Consider the following 20,566-nt stretch of genomic DNA (forward strand, 5'->3'; position numbering starts at 1 on the left):
GCAAGTCCCAAGCCACCTAATCTACTGTGGGGCAAAATGCCCCCTGGTGAAGACAGGCAAAAATCTTACACCAAGAGGGTTCATGACCACTCTACTGCCATAGCCACTTTGATTATTATTCTTTATGTCGGAGGTCGGGTAGGCCATTATCAAAACAGCAAGTGAGCTGAGGTTCTCAGTGATACCTCAACGACCTGCCCAACTAAACTTCATCAGACGGGAGTGACCCAGAAGCAGGAGGGGGGCCAGCCAGTATCTCCCCGCCGCCACCCTCCCTGCACCTGCCCCAACTGCTGGGCGAGCTCAGACTTTGTCCACTGAGCTCACCGCACAATCTCAGCGTGATGATCAGCTACCATCACGGCATGAAGCCGGCAGGTGCAGTGGAACTCCCCTGCTACTCTACCTCAGGCCTTGAGAGTTGTGTTATTTGGGGCAAGCTACCACTTTCAGCCTGTTTCCCGGCCTGCAGAATGGAGGTACCACCACCTAGCTGACAGGGGGGCTGGAGGAACTAAATGAGAATGTATGTAAGGTGCCTGACACATCGAAAATATTTGATAAATATTTACCTAGTGCTGAAAGTAAAGCTTACTGAGGAAAGACTGGGGCAATGCAAATAGAGTTTAAGATTGCGGAGAGACAGACAAACCCAAGCTGTGGTCTAGGCAGAGCTTCGCAATGAGTGCGCCAGGAACAGCTTACTGGTTTGGCTGAGTGACCCTTATTGTCTAACCTGGAACAACTTGTAAGAGTTAAAGGGGTCACCACTGATCATTATCTCAGGACCACAGATGTAAATAGAGCCAAGCTCACCCTAGAATAGGTATGACAAGCCCTCGGAGTAGCAGGGCAGAGCCTGGGCTAACGCAAGCCTCCAGGTAGTTTGCTCTTGGCCCAGAGTGGTCTCGATATGCTATTCAAATACGATCATTTTCTCTGCATGTCAGAGCATGAAAGAGGTCAGGAAGCATTGGTCTAGACAACTAACTTAAAAACAAACAAAAAAAACATTTCAAGGCTTAGGTGGCTAGACACCAGAGGCACTGGGACTGTCCCAAGCTTAGAGCAGGTCCAGTTAATTACAATCACAGAAGACCTGTTCATGTACTTCTCCATAGGACCGGTTTTACAGACTATAATTAAAACCTTCTGATCACTGTTCAGAGTTTTAAAGAGGAACAGCGGTGGTCATAACTGCCATATCTGTAATTCCTTTACAGCAGGCTGCCCTGTAAAGTGAAACGTTTGGTCTGCAACAGCAGAATTTTTATATTCTGCTCTAAGAGGTCTGTGTAGGTTTTCCAGGCCATTACAGGAGAGAGTAAACCAAAGCAGGCAGGCATTACAATGAGGCTTTAACTGTGCACATTCTCAGAAAGACATCAGAAACTACTTAAAAGGTTTTCACGTGAGATTACCACTATCATCTTTCAAGACGGGGGAAAGGGAAACGAAGAGAGCTATGCCTGTCTTACTCTCGGAGGATAGCTCTGAAGCTTAACTTGTAAGAGGTCTCACTGCAATTCAAACTGTGAAATTTTATGGAAAACTTAAACTTATATCTTAAAGCAGTTGGGAAGCCCGAGTTTCATGAAAAGAGAAAGAAGAGACAAAGGACAGCTAAGATTCCTCCCTCCACCACAAAGCGCCCCGTGGACACTGCTGCTGGCTGCCGTCTGAACCAAGTGAAACTAAAGAACCCGGAGCACAGCGCCCGGTTTGTTCACTCCTATCACCCAGACCCAGCTCCTAAGGACTGAGCAGCAGTCTCCTCCATCACAGCTCTTCTTCACCACCTCTAAGGACTTAGTACACAGCATTCAAGAGACCAAAGTCCTAAACTTCAGCCCCCAAAAGGTTCCAAATTAATTTCGAGAATCAAGAAGAAGCTGAAGAGAATTATCAAGCCAGTCATCTTGCAAATACATGGCAGCGCTGGCTAGGTCGACGTGACTCACAACCTTTTCACCCTTGAGGAACCTTCTACTGCCTTTTTCCTGAGCCTGAAGTATTTTGTCTAATTAAAAAAAAACAAAACAGAATGTATATTTTCTTGTCACTTATTTCATTTCAACACTAATTCACATTTTAAACCAATAAGCTATAATTACCAACAGTGCATAACATGAAATTATAAGCCTCTGTCACCACTGTCATGTCGGGTAGAGAGCAGACTCTGGAGCTCTCCTATCAGTCCTGTACTAGGGCTGATCTGCACTAGTCTTGAAGGCCCACCATGCACGGGATGTGTTCAGTTGGGTGACATAGCTCCTTACGGCCCTGTTAACAAAATCAGGCTGACTAATCAAATCTTTGAAACCCCCAGAATGCCATCAATAGTTAGAGTTTCTGATTCACATGGGACATGTACTGTCAAGACAAGTTGATACAATTCCAGAAGAAGCATGATGGTTCCATTAGTCTTTGTAGGCTCACTGATGGAAGAATACAATTTCCTTCAGCTTTTTTTTAAAATTGATTAATTAATTTTTGGGGGGGGCTGAGTCAGGTCTTTGTTGTTGCACGTGGGCTTTCTCTAGTTGCGGTGAGCGGGGGCTACTCTTCATTGCAGTGCACGGGCTTCTCATTGCTGTGGCTTCTCTTGTTGCGGAGCACAGGCTCTAGAGCACAGGCTCAGTAGTTGTGGCGCACAGGCTTAGTTGCTTCACGGCATGTGGAATCTTCCCGGACCAGGGCTCGAACCCGTGTCCCCTGCATTGGCAGGTGGATTCTTAACCACTGTGCTACCAGGGAAGCCCCTTCCTTCAGGCTTTTGAAATTCAAAAAAATTCCCATGGACCTCTAAAGGTCCAAAATCCCAGTCTGGGAGTCACTGGCATATCCCAGTGTTACTACCATGAAAACAGCCAGCTCTACGCTGTCTTAATGAAGCTTCTGCCATCATATACAAGAAACTGTATGCATTAAGACAGTGAAACAGAGAGCCATCAGGTGCAGAAAAGAAAAAAGCGGAAGGTGTATCAGATGGAATCAGGAGCGGTAATAATAGCTAGTAATAAAGGCTAACATTTAACGGGACTTCCCTGGTGGCACAGTGGTTAAGAATCCGCCTGCCAATGCAGGGGACACGGGTTCGAGCCCTGGTCCGGGAAGATCCCACGTGCCGCGAGCAACTAAGCCCATGCGCCACAATACTGAGCCTGCGCTCTAGAGCCCACGAGCCACAACTACTGAGCCCGTGTGCCACAAGTACTGAAGCCCGCGCACCTAGAGCCCGTGCTCCACAACAAGAGAAGCCACCGCAATGAGAAGCCCACACGCCGCAACGAAGAGTAGCCCCCGCTCACCGCAACTAGAGAAAGCCCTCACGCAGCAAAGACCCAACGCACCAAAAATAAATAAATAAATTTTAAAAATAAACAAATAAAGGCTAACATTTAATAAGAGTGTCTTGGGTACCAGGCATTGTGCCAAGTTCTTCACATGGGTAGATTATCTAATTTAATCCTTACAACATACAGTAAGGGAGATACACCATTAGCCTCATTTCTCAGGTGAAGGTGTTGAGGCTTAGTGACGCTAAGTAACTTGCACGGGGCTACACAGCTACCAAGTGGAGGCTAGAATTTGTACCCCGTCAGTACGTGACTCCAGAGCCCTGCTTGCAGCCACTGTGCTGTGCTGGCTCCATGAGCGAAGAAACTGGCTAGGAGGAAACCAAATTCCAGAAGCCCCAGGTGCCTGCTTGCTCTCACCAACCAAGACTCTCCCCCTACCTTCAATGTCTTAGAGCCCACGGTGACGCCTGTCTGCAACATGCCATCCGCTATGCCCAACCGGTCCATGTTCAGGAGGAAAGGAGTCACCAAAGTCACATACGTGGCTCCTGACCACTTCTTGAGAAAATTTAGAGCCCATGTTTCGGTGGATCCACCAACACTGTCGAGAATAAAATCAAACCTGGAGAGAAAGAATCAAATCAAAACATCCTGGTCAGCCTTTATCCAGGGCTCCAAGCCGCCTTCACTCCCAGCGCCAGTTAGCTACAGGGTTTGTTTCCGTGACAGCTCGCAGACAGCAGGGGGTGGATGCCCGGACAAAGGAGAAAAGGGCACACCCACTTACTGGATCTCTGGGTTTTCTCCACCGTAAGTCAATGTCATTTTTTTAAATCATAAAATCATATTATTTTCAAATACTTTAAGAATGACTTAAACAAGTGGTTTTCAACCGAGGGTGATTTTGGCCCCCAGGAGACATATAAGGCAATGTCTAGAGACATTTTTAGTTGTGACCATTGGGGGAGGCGGTGGGAAGGGGGTACTGGCATCTAGAGGCCAGGGATGATGATAAACATCCTACAACGCACAGAACAGCCCCTCACAACAAAAAATTATCCAGCCCAAAATGTCAGTAGTTGAGAAACTAAGGTTGCCAAGGCTGAGAAACCCTGACTCAAGCTTTATAGAAAACTGCAAAGCTATTCATCCAATGTGAAGTCAAAGTACTCTTTCGTTCACTTGAGAGAAAAGTGTATTAGGTTTTGACCCGCACAAGTCATTTGCTTGTATCCCCTCCGCAATCAGAACTGCTTGTAGAAGCATCCTCTTCACCTTATGGAATTTTCTTCTTTTGGTTTCATGCACATCAGCACAAAGCAAAAGAGAAATCAACAGCCTGCTCTCAGTCTTCAGCTCTGCTCTAACATGCCAAAAAAATGCAGTCATAATGGAATGCACAGGAACTGACAGATATTCAGCTCCTGAAATCTAACCTAAAATTGCTATAATCGCTACATTCTACTTAAAGGGGATAGAACCCAATGAAGCTTTAAAATACTTTAAAAAATAAAGATCTGTTTAGAGAATGCATGCTTATATATTAAGCAAATTAACAGGAATTCCTTTTTGGTAAGTCCTTTTTCCCTCCTAAATTCATCTGGATGAACGTCAAAGCTTCTAAAACCAGCTTTGGCCAACTTTGTGGCTCTTGAGTTCTTTCATGGGACTAAAGAAGGGCAAATAGAAATTAAAAGATATGAAGTGCAGGAGAATGACCTTACTAGATGACTATTCTCATTAGACAAGAACAGAAAAATTCTTCTTTATGAGTTTACGTTTCTGCTTAAGTTTCTACTTTTAAGTTCCTATTTCATTCCCAAATTTTGGATAAACAAACACGATGGCACTTAATTTAGATAAAACTTAAGGGCAGCCTGGTATTACAGAACTGGCACTGCCTGCAAAAAGAAGTCCAGAGACCAGGCTCTAGACCCAGCTCTCCCACTAATGATTAAGTGGCATGACCCTGAGCATGAAAAAAACTCCTAAATCCTCTGCCCCTTATTTTCTCGACTATAATGCCATAGAGAAGGACTGAAGGATTTCAAAGCCCTTTCCTGCTGTAAAATCCTAGGATTCAAATCCAAAAGGCTGCTATTTGGAAGGAGGAACACATTAATTCTAGGTGGATTAAGAGGCCAACCTCCAGGCAGAAGTTACAAAGATCAATTTTAACTAAAGCGATCATTAAAAAAACAACAGCCTGCATTTGCGAGCTGGTGAGGTCCCCGACTGGACAAGAGCAAGCAGAAGGGGCAAGGCCGCCGGGCGGAGACTCGGAGGAAGAGAGTGAGGTGCAGGGTGGGAGGCTAGCCTGGGTGCGCTCTCGCCTTCACCCGTCAGGGTCTCTATTCTCTGGCAAAAGGTTCCAGACATGCAAAAAACTCAAGGTGGATGGGGGTAAAGGGTGGGCCTTGGCCTCTCTCTGCTGCTATTCCTAGAAGCAGCGGAAGAGAGGTGATTGACCGAAACTACCACTATCTGGAAGCCTCGGTCCTGCCACGCAGGCAGGGATCTCCTCAAGGGACAGCGTTAGTCCTCAAATGTGCCATAGAGCGTGTTCCTGCCACAGGGGTTTACATTGGGTGTTATCCCACCTGGAACAAGTGTTCCTCTCCTAGATTCCCTCAACAAGTCATTAAACAAATATTGACTGTAGGTCACTACACCATCCCGGGGTGGAGGGGGACACAGCAGGGAACAAGACCCCTGCCCCCAACAAAAAGAAGTCCTATCCTCCTGGCTTGCTCCTGAAGCCTCTGCCCAAATGCCTCACTCAGAGGCATTCTTCAACCACACCATGGCAACCAGCCTCCTCCTTCTAAAACAGCCTTTCTTTCCCCCTTTCGCTGCATCAGTGTTCTTGAGAGCACTAACCACTAGAATACAAGCCCACGAAAGGGGGCAATGTGTCTTGTTCGCCACTGTGTCTTAGCCTGTGCTTAGAACACTGCCGAGCAGGAAGGGACATTCCATAAAGAGCTCCAGGACGATGAGTGGCCAGCTGCTCCCGGCTGTACAGCCAAACATCTACTGTTGGGAGTTGGGGTGCTGGCTGAGAGTCTGGGCTGTGTCAGATAGGGGCTCCCTTGGTCTCCTTTTTTTTTTAACCCATGAAAATATACTTCTACTTAAAGTGGGCAAGAATAATTAGCTTCTGAAAACTAATTTAAAAAAGGAAAAATCTTTGAAATAGAAGCAGTAAACAGCTTTCCAAATACTCCTCAGGCACGCTGTCCGCTGCAGCTTTGCCTGGGCTGGGTGAAGACCAGATTCCTAAGCACCCCCGTCCCTGCCCGAGCCACAGTCAGGATGGACAGGGCCTGAGAGAATTCCTGAATCCGCTCTCACTTGGTACACTCCGTCAGACCACAGCCTGGCATTCACCAGGACGCACCGAGAACATCCACGGAGTCCCATTACTGATATCTATACTGCCTTTGCTTCTCTGAAACCCTCATTATGAAGCCAAAACACTAATCATGTATTTCACGTACTGCTCTATGTTCTTCTTGTGGTGTCAAATGCCCCGGAGGGAATACACTTCCAATTTTGCCTTCGGACCTATTACACACGAGCAATAAAAGGAAGTTAACTTAAAAATTAGCAAAAGGGGGCTTCCCTAGTGGCGCAGTGGTTGGGAGTCCGCCTGCCGATGCAGGGGACGCGGGTTCGTGCCCCGGTCTGGGGGGAATCCCGCATGCCGCGAAGCGGCTGGGCCAGTGGGCCGTGGCCGCTGGGCCTGCGCGTCCAGAGCCTGTGCTCCACGGCAGGGGAGGCCACAGCAGTGGGAGGCCCGCGTGCCGCAAAAAAAAAAAATTAGCAAAAGGCTAGGTAGGCAAAATGTCTTCCTCGGTACAAATTACATTCCACGATCGTGCTGTATTAACATCTGGAGTTAAAACAGAAACCAACCCAAATAACCTCTGGAGACATGGAGTGTTTTCATAGATTCTTGTCTAAGACTCACCCAACCATCTCAGGCTTGCATTATCAGCTGTCTTTGTTCCCACCTTCCCAGTATGAACATTGCTTGAATACATACGGCTTTAAATGTTTCAACTGCTCTTCCATATTTCCGGATTTGTAATCAATTACATCATCTGCCCCGAGCTTCCTTACAAGTCCACTGGCGTCCTGAGAGCAGACTGCTGTCACGTGAGCATCCCACGCTTTCATTACCTGCCCAAAAAAGGAAAGAAAAGGGGGGAGGGGAGTAGAAAAACTGAATTAAATAAAAAATAGTTGGCACCATGTATACATATATCAGGTTAATCTCTAGACAATTCTAAGTGCTCTGTCTTAACAAGAGCTACAGGAAGCTATCTGCCAGAGACTAGTAAAATGATTAAACTTTTGTTCACTAAGAAAAATCCAAGAGATAGATCTCATTTTCCCTGGACGAGACAGTTAGTCGCCTTGCTGTCATGAAGTTATAACCAATCCAATTACAGAAGGGCTCAGTGCCTCACCAGCATCAGAAAAGACAGGAGTTGATGGCCTTAAGCTCAGCATTTTCAATGATGACAAAGGAAAATGGGAAAAAAAAAAATCATGTCCTCAGAAGATGAATATTTAAAATGCGCCCAAAACATAAAAACGCAACATCTCTTCATTTGCATCTCCGGTAAGTGTTAGTATAATCTTGAGTCAGACAACTGGGTAATCAGGTACTGGGTAATAAATGAAAGGTGCTCTTAAAAAGAGGGGAAGAAGGGACTTCCCTGGTAGTCCAGTGGTAAAGAATCCATCTTGCAGTGCAGGGGACACGGGTTTGATCCCTGGTCGGAGAACTAGCAATCCATGTGCTGCGGGGTAACTAGGCCCGTGCACAACTGCTGAGTTCGCACACCTCAACAAGAGAGCCTGTGAGCCGCAAACTGCGGAACACACGCGCCACGACTAGAGAGAGAAAACCCACAAGCCACAACTAGAGAGAGGCCCACACGCCACAACTAGAGAGAAGCCCACGCTCTGCAAGTAAGACCCACCACAGCCAAAAAAAAAAAAAAAAAAAAAAGGGGGGGAAAAAAAACAGGGCCTTTTTACTTTTTTTTTTTTTTTTTTTTTTTGCGGTACACGGGCCTCTCACTGTTGTGGCCTCTCCCGTTGTGGAGCACAGGCTCCGGACGCGCAGGCTCAGCGGCCATGGCTCACGGGCCCAGCCGCTCCGCGGCATGTGGGATCTTCCCGGACCGGGGCACGAACTCGTGTCCCCTGCATCAGCAGGCAGACTCTCAACCACTGCGCCACCAGGGAAGCCCCATTTTACTTTTAAAACATGCATCAGGTCCTCTCCTTTGGAGTAAAAAGACCTAAATAAATGGTTTGGAGGATTTAAAATGCAGATACCTTATATTTTAAAAATAATATATTTTAAAATAACTAGACTTAAAAAAAAAGGATTCAGGATTAAGTATCCAGAAAGCATCATGCTCCAAAATTACTACAGTTGCTTTCTATAATGACAATTTGATAGAATTAAAAGGGAGCCATCATCAGCAAAATTTGAGAACAGTTACTTGAAGTCCACTGAGAAATTTTCAAATGGGCAGTTATAGGTCATAACAAATCAGCTGTTTTCTCACTCCTGTCCTCAATACCAATTTCCTGAACTTCCCTAATATAAGTTGCAGAGGTTCACTAGAATATACGAGGTCTGTGTTTGTTCTGTTCACTACTGAATCCCCATTCTGTGGTACACACAGATGCTGGAGATCTGCTAAAAACAAAAAACAATAAAGGATTTAAAAACTACTCACAATCTTATCTCTCACTTTTAAAAAGTAATACTGACCAAGGAATATGCCCTGGAAATCTGAGGGGAATTAAAACATTTAGGGACTGACATGATATATGATAGTTTAAGTTTATGGGCCACAAACAGAGACACTTGAGTATAATGACATGTTGCTTTCAACAGCAAGTCCCAAACTAAATTCAAATATGTGAAGAATACAATCCAAGATAACCATCCAGTATCTGTATAAAAAAAGAAACTGTCAAGGAAAAAGGAAATTGTGTTCTAAGCACCTACATTTGTGTTTTCCTTAAACAGTATTAAATCCTCAGGAAGAATCTGTCATATCTTGAAACAGTTCAATGAATTTTTTCCCAAATTTCTAGAGTTTCCTCTCCCACTTAGAACTATCTAATATCTTTGCACACTACTAAAAGGTTTTAAAACAGCTTTAGTTGTTTTACTATTTTATGTAAACTAAAACACAAGTATAAGAGACGTCTGTAAGGCAGAGACACTCAGACAGAGACAGCAAGCTGGCTGCCACTCCAAAAGCTCTTCCCTGTGCCCGGTCCCCACACAAGTCACCATTACCCTGATATTTATAGTAATCACCTCCTTGCATTAAAAAAAAAAAGGTTTTATCACCCATATATGCATTCCCTAGATACCACAGTTTAGTCTTACCTACCTACCTATCGATTTATTTGACTGTGCTGGGTCTTAGTTGCAGCACTCAGGATCTTCATTGCAACATGTGGGATCTAGTTCCCTGACCAGGGATCAAACCAGGCCCCCTGCATTGGGAGTGTGGAGTCTTAGCCACGGGACCACCAGGGAAGTCCCTATCCCCTTCACTTTCTTAAAATTTATCTGTGAAAGAATCTAGGCCATGTGACCTGCAGAGTTTTTCCCACTGGAAACTCTGGAGTTTCTGATTGCACACCTGGGACAGTTCTACCTGTTACTCTGTCCTCTGTATCTTCTGTTTCAATCCATTTAGCAAGACTATGAATAGTGTCTGGCAAAATTATAGGATGCATAGCATATCTGGTTGTTGCCCTTTTTATTATCTCAGTGGCTGTCTACTGGTGGTTGCAAAATGGTGATATTCTCTCTCCCTTTTTCATTTAGTAGTTGGAATACTTTTATAAAGAAACACCTCTCCTCATATATTAGTTTACTCAGGTGTACAGTTCATATAGAAAAGGCCAATAATTTTTTCCTTTTTTCAGTTTATAAAATAATAAATTCGTTTCCTATCATCTTCCAAAAGTGACCACTTTTTTAAAAATATCATCATGAACTCATGGATTTAAACATAGTTGAAGGATTTCAATTCACTGTAATTATCATTATGATTACTGAATCTCAAATTGTCTTCTTTGACGATCTTTGGGAGTTTCTTCAAGTTGGCTCCCAAGTCTTTTTGACATGGCTCAACTAGTCTTTACTAACTTCCTTGCTATTAATATATTTTAGGCTCATTCTCGTACATTTTGCGCCCTAGATCTGGAATCTGCCATTTCTCCAAGGCGCTGCATTTTTTTCTGCGTGTAAGCAATGATATTTCAAGAGACAGCTTTACATACATACATATACAAAATATCTCTTGAGTTCAGATTGATACTTCCAATTCAAATTCCAGACTGTCAAGCTTTTACTTAACCTCTTTTCTGTTACATCTGTATCTCCTTTCCTCCACTCCTAAAACCCTGGTTGTCAAAGACAAAGGGGATGACAGAATTAAAATATGCCATAAATACCCAACTGTTCCACTGTATATTACAACATAACAGTCTCTGAATAATAGTACTAATATCACTACCAATATGATTAATGAAAGGATTAAAATAATTTTAATATATGCTCTCTGTTCCTCCACTTTTTAAAAACAGTTGTACTGTTTACCTTGTCAGAGCATATGGCTGTTACACACTATACTCTCTTTTTCTAAGCCCTCATTTAGTTTTAGTTCTACAGATAACTTTATATTTAACATTTACCACCAGTCCTTGGTTCGATGTCTCTCTAGCTATTTTAGTTTTCAGAAGCTCATTTTCTAGTAGATTTCTCAGAAAGGGATCAGAAGAACATATTCCCCAAGTTGTTGCATGTTATTAACAGTTCGTATGTGCCCTTTAGTGTTTGGAGCCCAGTTTTGCTGTATATAAAATTCTTAGCATATTCCTTCTCAAGTGTCTTAAATATGTTACTTCATCCCTGCTGCCTCCACTAGCATTAAGAGCACTGTTGTCAAAAAGTCTGCTGATAATTGAATTTTACTTACATGTCACATGCTCTTTTTTTTAAAAAATAACACCTTTTTTTTCTTAAAAAAAAAAACTGGTGTATAAAGCAGAAACTAACACACTATTGTAAAGCAATTATACTCCAATAAAGATGTTTAAAAAAAAAAAAAAGAAGAAAAAGAATCAGTCCCAAAAGGGAAACGTGAAGGCAGTACTATGGAGAAACTTCCTCTACTTAACCACTTGACTCAATTCTAGATCATAAAGACCAAGTTTGACTTTAATTATCTTTCTTTCCAAGTTCCTTTCATTATATCCTCTGTCAGCCTTGGTTTTCTCATTTGTGAAATAAGAATAGTAATGCCCACCTTATAGTTTTGTCAGAGGATTAGACATTAAAATAATTAAATGCAACCAGGATATTGTATCTAGCATCTAGTGTGTACTCAATAAAACTACTTTCCTCCCCTTGTAAAACAAAAAAAACAAGCAAAAAACCTGGTGGCGCAGCAGTTAAGAATCCGCCTGCCAATGCAGGGGACACGGGTTCGAGCCCTGGTCTGGGAAGATCCCACATGCCGCTGAGCAACTAAGCCCGCGAGCCACAACTACTGAGCCCACACACCACAACTACTGAAGCCCACGCACCCTAGAGCCCGTGCTCTGCAACAAGAGAAGCCACCGCAATGAGAAGCCCGTGCAACAAAGAGTAGCCCCGGCTCGCCGCAACTAGAGAGAGCCCGCACGCAGCAATGAAGACCCAACACAGCCAAAAACAAAAACAAAAACAAAAAATGTCCCAAGGTTTTTTTTGTTTCTGCTTTTTCTTTAAGTGCCAGTAATTTTACTAGAGTTCCCCTGGATATTGCTCATTCTGGGTCCATGTTCTTAGATAAGTGCTTTGGTTATTTAATACGTAGTTTCAAATCATTTAACTTCAGGAAAGCAGGGAAGTTTCTTGAATTACTGATTTTAGTATTTGTTCTATCCCCTTGTTTAGGTTTTCTTCTTCAGAAACTCCTATTATCCATATAGCAATCTTTGTTCCTGTCTTCAATATGTGACACTTTCTCTGAATCTGTCTTTATCGCTTCCTTTCTTTCGTAATTTACAATTTTTCCTGTTTACACATTCTATCAGGCCAGCATTATGTGTTGTGTTTGTTATTGAGTTCCTTCTAGTTTAGTCTTCATTGCTAATTTTTTTTTACTTTTTTCCTGAGTTTTCCAATTACGATTTATTTCGTTCTTTCATGCTCTCTATCGTATTTTTTTAGATATATTAATTTATTTTTAATTAATTAATTTATTTATTTTTGGCTGCATTGGGTCTTTGTTGCTGTGCAGGCTTTCTCTAGTTGCAACGAGCGGGGGCTACTCTTCATTGCCATGCGCAGGCCTCTCATTGCGGTGGCTTCTCTTGTTGTGGAGCACAGGCACTAGGCGCACAGGCTTCGGTAGTTGTGGCGCACGGACTCGGTAGTTGTGGCACACGGGCTTAGTTGCTCCGTGGCATATGGGATCTTCCTGGACCAGGGCTCGAACCTTCTTAACCACTGCAATACCAGGGAAGCCCTCTATCGTATTTTTAATTGTTTTTTTAGCTTGTTTTTGAAACTGCAGGTTTCATTTTGATGTTTTCCAATGTGTTTTAATTGTCTGTAGGTATGTTATTCTACCTTGATATTTATCTACTACTCAACTGTTTAATCTTATTAAAATATGTTCATTGTGAAACATAACACACAAAGTGCATGGAATATAAATGTACAGCTTAACAAATTATTGTAAAGCAAATACTATTTTAAGCATCACTCAAGATTAAGAACTAGAACATCTCCTCACTTCCCCCTCCCAGTCAAAACCCCCCCTCACTCCCTTAGAAGTAATAACAACTATCAGGAGTTCTACATGAGCCTCCCCTCGCCTTTTTGTAAAGAGATTTACTATCTAGATAAGCAGCCTTAAACACTATTGTATAGTTTCACCAGTTCCTGAGTGTCATTAAATGGAACCATATAAGGTGTACTCTTGTTTCTGACTTCTTCCTACTTGTAAGATTCATCTACTTCATTGCACACAACTATAGTTTGTTTCCATGGCTGTGTAACGTTCCAGTGTAAGAATATACTGCAATTTACTTCCCCATTTTACTGTTGATGGCCATCTGAGTTGTTTCCAGTTGGGGGATAATACATGTAACTCTGGTACACATCTTTTGGTGAACATGCATGTACAGTTGACCTTCTGTATCCAAGAACTCCACATTGTTGAATTCAACCAACCAACCAGGGATTGAAAATATTTGGGAAAAAAATTTGAAAGTTCCGAAAAGCAAAACCTGAATTAACAGTATACTTGCAACTATTTACAGAGCATTTACATTGTGTTTAGGTATTACAAGTAATCTAAAGAATATTTAAATTATACAGGAGGATGTGTGTAGGTTATATACAGATACTATGCCATTTTATATAAGGGATTTGAGCACCCGTGGATTTTGGTATCCAAGGGGATCCTGGAACCAATCTGAGGTTGGTTCTGAGGTTGGTATACTGAGGGATGACCATATGCCTATCTACAGAGTACATTGGTAAAACTGTTAGGTCGTCATAGAGCAATGTATATTCAGAGTTACCAGATGGTGCCAAATTATTTTCCAAACTGGTTGTACCAATTACATTCTAATCAGCAGGGCATGATATTTCTCTTTTTCTCCCTCCCTTCCTCCCTCTTTTCCTTTCTTCCATTTACTTATTCATTAACCCACATTTACTGACAATCTGTGGACTAGGCCCTGGGTATCTGTCTTAGTCCATTTGGGCTGCTATAACAACATACCACGGACTGGGTACTTTATAAACAACAGAAACGTATTTCTCACAGTTCTGGAGGCTGGAAGTCCGAGATCAAGGTGTCAACACCTTGATGTGTTCAGAGCCCTCTTCCTGGTTTATAGCCAGTGCCCTCTCTGTGTCCTCACATGGTAGAAGGGCTAAGGAGCTCTGCTGGGCCTCTTTCATAAGGGCATTAATCTCATTCACGAATGCTCTGCCCTCATGACCTAATCACTTCCCAAAGACCCCCATACCATCACTTTGGGCATCAGGACTTCAACATATGAAGTTTGGAGGGACATAAACATTCAGACCATAGCAGTATCTAATGGTGAATTAGAAAGAAGGCAAGGTGTGAATCTCCTGGGAGTGCTTTCCCCTCTCTCCCAATTCAGTGAGCAGGTGGATGAGAAACTCCAGCACTATCCTGGTCCTCAAAAGGTCTGAGGCGGGGTCTGGGGAGGAGGATAGCACCCAAATTCTCCCTCCCCTAAAGCCATGTGGCAGAGCCTCTGAGTGCGCTCACTAGCCCCTATTGGGGAAAGGGCCTCTCCCCTCATCCTGAGCGAGGCTCAATCACGCCTGCTCTCCCAGCAGCCGGCCAGTTAAACATGTGACCACAATGGGAACAGCCACTAGATGCCATCCCGTTCCTAGAGGCTTGGGGCACTTTGCTTTGTTTGTTTTGTCTGAGGTAAAATTTACACAAAATTTATAATTTTAACAATTTTAGAGTGTATAATTCAGTGGCTTTTAGTACAATGTTGTGCAACTATCACCACTATCTAATTCCAGAACATTTTCCTTACCCCAAACATAAACCCACACCCATCAAGCAGTCATTCCCCATTCCCTCTTCCCCCAGCCCCTGGCAACCACTAATCCGCTTTCTGTCTCTATGGATTTGCCTCTTCTGGACATGACATAAATGGAATCATACAAAAATGTGACCTTCTGTGTCTGAATTCTTTCACTGAGCATAATGTTTTGAAGGTTTATCCATGTTGTATCATGTGTCAGGATTTCACTCCTTTTGATGGCTAAATAACACTCCATTGTGTATATATACCACATTTTGTTTTTCTATTCATCAGTTGGTACATTAGGGTTGCTGCCATTTCTTTGTCCATTATGAATATTGATGCTGCTATGAACATTTGTATGTAAGTTCTTGTTTGAACATAGGTTTTCATTTCTCTCGGGTATATACCTAGAAATGGAATCGCTGGGTCATAGGGTAATTCTATGTTCAACGTAGAATTAAGAATTTTAAGAAACTGCCCAATTGTTTCCCACTGTAGCTGCACCATTTTACATTCCCACTAGCAATATATGAGGGTTTCAATTTCTCTACATCCTTGCCAACACTGTTATTTTCCATTTTTTTAATAGCCATCCTAGTAGGTGTGAAGTGATATCTCACTGGGTTTTCTTTTAACTGAAGTGTAGTTGATTTACAATATTGTGTTAATTTCAGGTATTCAGGGGTTTTTTGCATATTATATTCCATTATAAGTTATTAGAAGATATTGGGTATAATTCCCTGTGCTACACAGTAAATCCTTGTTGCTTATCTATTTTATGGATAGTAGTTTGTATCTATTGATCCCATACTCCTAATTTGTCCCTTCCCCCCTCCCCTTTGGTAACCATATGTTTGTTTTCTATGTCTGTGAGTCTGTTTCTGTTTTGTATATAGATTCATTTGTATTACTTTTTTTTAGATTCCACATATATGTGATATCATATAGTATTTATCTTTCTCTGACTTATTTCACTAAGCATAATATTCTCTAGGTCCATCCGTGTTGCTACAGATGGCAATATTTCATATTTTATGGCTGAATAATATTACTTTGTGTATACATACATACACATACATACACACACACACACACACACACACACACACACACATCTCCTTAAGCCAATCATTCAATTGTGGCTTTGATTTGCATTTCCCTAATGACTAATGATGTTGAACATCTTTCCATCGACTTACTACCCATTTTTATATCTTCTTTGAAGAAATGTCTATTCAAGTCCTTTGTTGATTTTTTAACTGGATTGTCTTTTTGTTGTTGAGTTGTGAGAGTTCTTTACATATTCCGGATACCATACCTTTATTAGATAAGTGATTTGTAAATATCTGCTCCTATTCTGTGTGTTGTCTTTTTACTTTCTTGATAGTATCCTTTGATGCACAAAAGTTTTGAATTTAATCAAGTCCAATTCATCTAATTTTTTCTTCTTTTGCTTGTGCTTTTGCTGTCATCTCTAAGAATCTATTGCCAAACCCAATGTATGAAGATTTACTCCTATGTTTCCTTCTAAGAGTTTTATGGTTTTAGCTCTTACATTTAGGTCTTTAACCCAGTTTGAATTAGTTTTCACATATGACGTGAGGTAGAGGTCCAACTTCATCCTTTTGCGTGTGCATCTAGTTGCCCCAGTACCATTCACTGAAAAGACTATTCTTTCCCCTGTTTAATGGTCTTGCCACCCAGGTAAAAAATCAATTGGCCACTGGGACTTCCCTGGTGGTCCAGTGGTTAAGAATCTGTGCTTCCACTGCAGGGGGGCACGTGTTGGATCCCTGGTTGGGGAACTAAGATCCTACATGCCGCATGGTGTGGCTAAAAGTAAAATAAAATAAACCTTTAAAAAGTAAATCAACTGACCATAGGTTTATTTCTGGATGCTCTATTCTGTTCCATTGATCTATATATCTATCTTTATGCCAGTACCACTGTTTTGATTACTGTAGTTTTGTAAGTAAGTTTTAAATTAGAGAAGTGTGAGTCCTCCGATTTTGTTCTTTTTCAAGATGGTTTGGAAATTTGGGGTCCCTTGCAATTCCATATGCATTTTAGGTTCAGCTTGCTCATTTATGCAAAAAAAAAGGCAGCTGCCATTTTGATAAGACTGCACTGAATCTGTAGATCACTTTGGGGGAGTATTGTCATTTTTATACAGCATTTTGGCTATTGCATTTCTATATATATTTTAGAACCAGCTTATCAATTTCTACAGAATTGCAAACTTCCATCCACTTTCACTGCCCATGGTCTTCCTCCTTAAAAGCTTTCCTACATTTGTTATATAGGTCAGCCACAAACTCACTCATATATTAAACCACTGGAAAGGTTAACACTTCCTTCTACATTAGAAAATTTCCTTCTTAGAAGAGCAAGCTGAAATCACAATGAATGTAATTTCTCTCACCTTTCAAGGAAAAATAGTTCACAATATATAAATTTATAAATTCATGAAAATAATAATCTTCCTATTCACAAGATAAAGAAATTGTCTTACCTGTATAGCAAAAGTACCAACTCCGCCTGAAGCACCCAAGATTAAAACACTGCAATGCAAAAATACTATAACTAGTGAAAATATTAAGCCAACATAACTGGATAAACAAACAAGACGTTTTCAACATGTAACTGGCTCAAAGATAATCCCCAAAGCAAACAAAATCATTCAGCTTCCCAAGATTCTACTACACAAGGATTTTTTAGGTTCACCAAGAACCTATAAGTGCTTAAAGTTAGACATACTATGAACTCTTTGCCAAGAATACAATATACCAAAAATACCAATGATTTGTATTTTTTAAAGTAGCTCAGATGCTGCTTGGTAACATCTGTCTTACAATTTTTCTAGGCTTAAATTACCATAGCTTTCTCTATAAGAGGGAGCTTTGGGATCCTTTTTAGTGTGTTACAGTATATTCAGTTGCTCTCTAAGAAAAATCACATTCCTGACCACATTCTTGCCAAAGTGGAATAAACGTCTTTTGTTCAGACATGTCCCATCACATTCACCAGCTTTCATAAATGGAAACCAATCTTATCTTCAATTTGGCTTCTTGTTAAGCAGATGAATCTGTTCTGTCAGCACAAACATGCTTGTGCTCCAGGTTTTTACCATGTTTCCTTACTGTATGTAGTCTTCCTGCCACTCTAGACCAAGGATGTGCAGCCTGGAGTTTGTGGATGAGTGCTGGTGAGAGCTGTGACGGTGTGAACCCTGTGAAATTGTGAACTGACTGAAATAACATGCAAAACTTGGTGAGATCATGCATATGTGCATCGGGGAGAAGAAGGATCCAGACTTATCATCAATTTCCCAAAGGAGGCATGATTCAAAAGAAAATCACTAGTCAAGAATCACTGCTTTACATATTCTCACATTTTATTCTGAATTAAGCTAGAGCTCCAGTGAACTGCCTTCCCCAGACTGCATAGATTCAGGTCCTCAGAAAATTGTTTGTACTGAACTGCACTTTGGTGTTCTGTTACCAGTCTAGGCTGAGAGACATTATAAAAAGTGTCCGTTTGATATTTGACACTACATTAGCTAAGGAGATACTGTTGAGAGAATTCTTCCTGAGAATTCTCTTTATGAGTGCCCACAGGAAAAAAACATTTTTCTGAAGACTAAGTTGGTGGCAGTAGCTATGCTTCTATTTATCTGTCACTGCAAATTGTGTAACTGCAGGCTGTGGGCCTCTCTTTGACTTGGCTGCTGGAAAGCGCAAGGAATTTTGTCACCTATCTCAATCAGGTACACCTGGAACATACATTCTGCCTACAATCTTACCCCTAGTTTCATTTTATTTTTTTTTTCTCTCTTACCCAAATCACAGAAGGCTGGTTGTCACCCTTTAGATCTTAGAAGTTATTAGTAATATCTGTAAGCCAGCTATTCCCTTTGAAATTACCACCAAATTACCATCAAATGTAATTAAGACAGGTCTTTTTGAAAATGATGTTCCTTTTAGAAGTTACTTTTAATTTCATGGAATTATAAATTGTGAAGAATAAAAGAAACTTTAAAGATCAACTCCTCCAAAATCCTTCAATTCACACATTTAATAGCTTTAATGCTTCCTAAATGGGGGCCTGGTGGGGGAGGGGAGAAGCACTAAGACTGCTTCACAGATACATCCCAAAATTAGTTCATCCATGGGATACTGTACCCTCTTATTTTGGTACCTTCTTACAGAAATGTAACTAGTCAAACTCTCAGTTAAGTTCTTCACAATCTAATCTTTTTTGCAACTCCAACTTCCTCTATTTCTGGAACAGAACTCTCCACCTGAGCCTCCCTAGTCCCCTCACTCGGAACCCCAAGTCCCATGCACGCTGGCCCACGCCTCAGGCTCTCAAATGCCTTTCACTGCCTGCTGAGGTCTCCCTTCCCTCAAAGGCTCAAATCCCAGTTTGCCTGTGCAATACCCTAGAGATAGCCCTGAGCCTGATATCCATGTCCGCATTTGGCATTGGACACATTGTTAACTTTCATTCACATGCTTGCTGCCCAGGCCATTCTTCAAGACTCTGAGGACAGAGACCTCATATTACACCCAGCACCAGCCATACTACCCTGGGTGCAGCAGATGCCTGATCAATGTTGCTTGACTTTAAAAATCATCTAGGGACTTCCGTGGTGGCACAGCGGTTGAGAATCCCCCTGCCAATGCAGGGGACACGGGTTTGATCCCTGGTCCGGGAAGATCCCCCATGCCACAGAGCAACTAAGCCCATGCGCCACAACTACTGAGCCCGAGTGCTGCAACTACTGAAGCCCATGTGCCTAGAGCCCGTGCTCCGCGACAAAGAGAAGCCACCGCAATGAGAAGCCTGCGCACCGCAACAAAGAGTAGCCCCCGCTCGCCGCAACTGGAGAAAGCCCGCACACAGCAACAAAGACCCAACGCAGCAAAAAAAAAAATAATTAAATAAATAAAAATAATCGAAATCAGCATTATATCCCACAATTAACAACAATTGCTACTACCCCAAATGAGGGAATCACCTGGCTATTTGAAAGACTGCATTAAAATTTCTTCCAATAAAGAAAAGCTTGCAATGAATTTCTAATTCTCACCCTGAGAATTAAGAGGATACCAAACACAATGGCTGCTTAAGGATCCAATGGCCAGACACATCTCCAACTCATTATTGTCAATTCATAGCTTCCCCATAACTCTTGATTCAAAGCAGTCTCACTCCTCCATATGAAAAAGCAAAAATGTGTTTCTTAGCAGTTCTTGGTGGAAGAGGGAGTGGTTCTGCATTAGCAGCTTCAGTTCCTGATGGTGCCCACTTGATGGCGCCCGCGAGTGCAAAACAGGCAAGGAGCAAGCCCAAAGAAGTACTACAAACAGGTCAGTTTGTGAAGCAGCCCTGGGGGCACACCATTCATTCTCTGGTCATGCAAACTCCATGTTTTGTGCAGGTTCAACCAGGGCCTGTACTTTTCTTTAAACAAAGAAAGTCCCCAAAACGGACAGCAGGCAAATATATTTTTCAAGCCAGCAATAAGTCAGCTGGTCCTCCATGGTTTGAAGCCCTATGGCTGAAGGAACTATTCTTATACTCTTCAAAGCACTTTCAATACAACGGGAAAATGCTGCTCTTGCTTA

General features: G+C 42.1%; 1 protein-coding gene across 1 annotated transcript in view; it reads right to left on the bottom strand.

Annotated features, from left to right (window-relative positions):
- RTN4IP1 (reticulon 4 interacting protein 1) overlaps positions 1-20,566 on the bottom strand; it is a 46,165-nt gene that overhangs the window by 9,043 nt on the left and 16,556 nt on the right. The window contains exons 5-7 of the mRNA XM_029224233.1: positions 17,449-17,497; positions 7,351-7,487; positions 3,741-3,924 (exon numbers count right to left, since the gene is read on the bottom strand). Coding sequence (XP_029080066.1) covers positions 3,741-3,924; positions 7,351-7,487; positions 17,449-17,497 — 370 coding nt within the window. The remainder of the gene's footprint in view (positions 1-3,740; positions 3,925-7,350; positions 7,488-17,448; positions 17,498-20,566) is intronic.

This window comes from Monodon monoceros, unplaced genomic scaffold (genome assembly GCF_005190385.1).
Source record: "Monodon monoceros isolate NGI ecotype Baffin Bay Population unplaced genomic scaffold, NGI_Narwhal_1 Super_Scaffold_15, whole genome shotgun sequence".
In the NCBI taxonomy this organism is placed as follows: Eukaryota; Metazoa; Chordata; class Mammalia; order Artiodactyla; family Monodontidae; genus Monodon; species Monodon monoceros.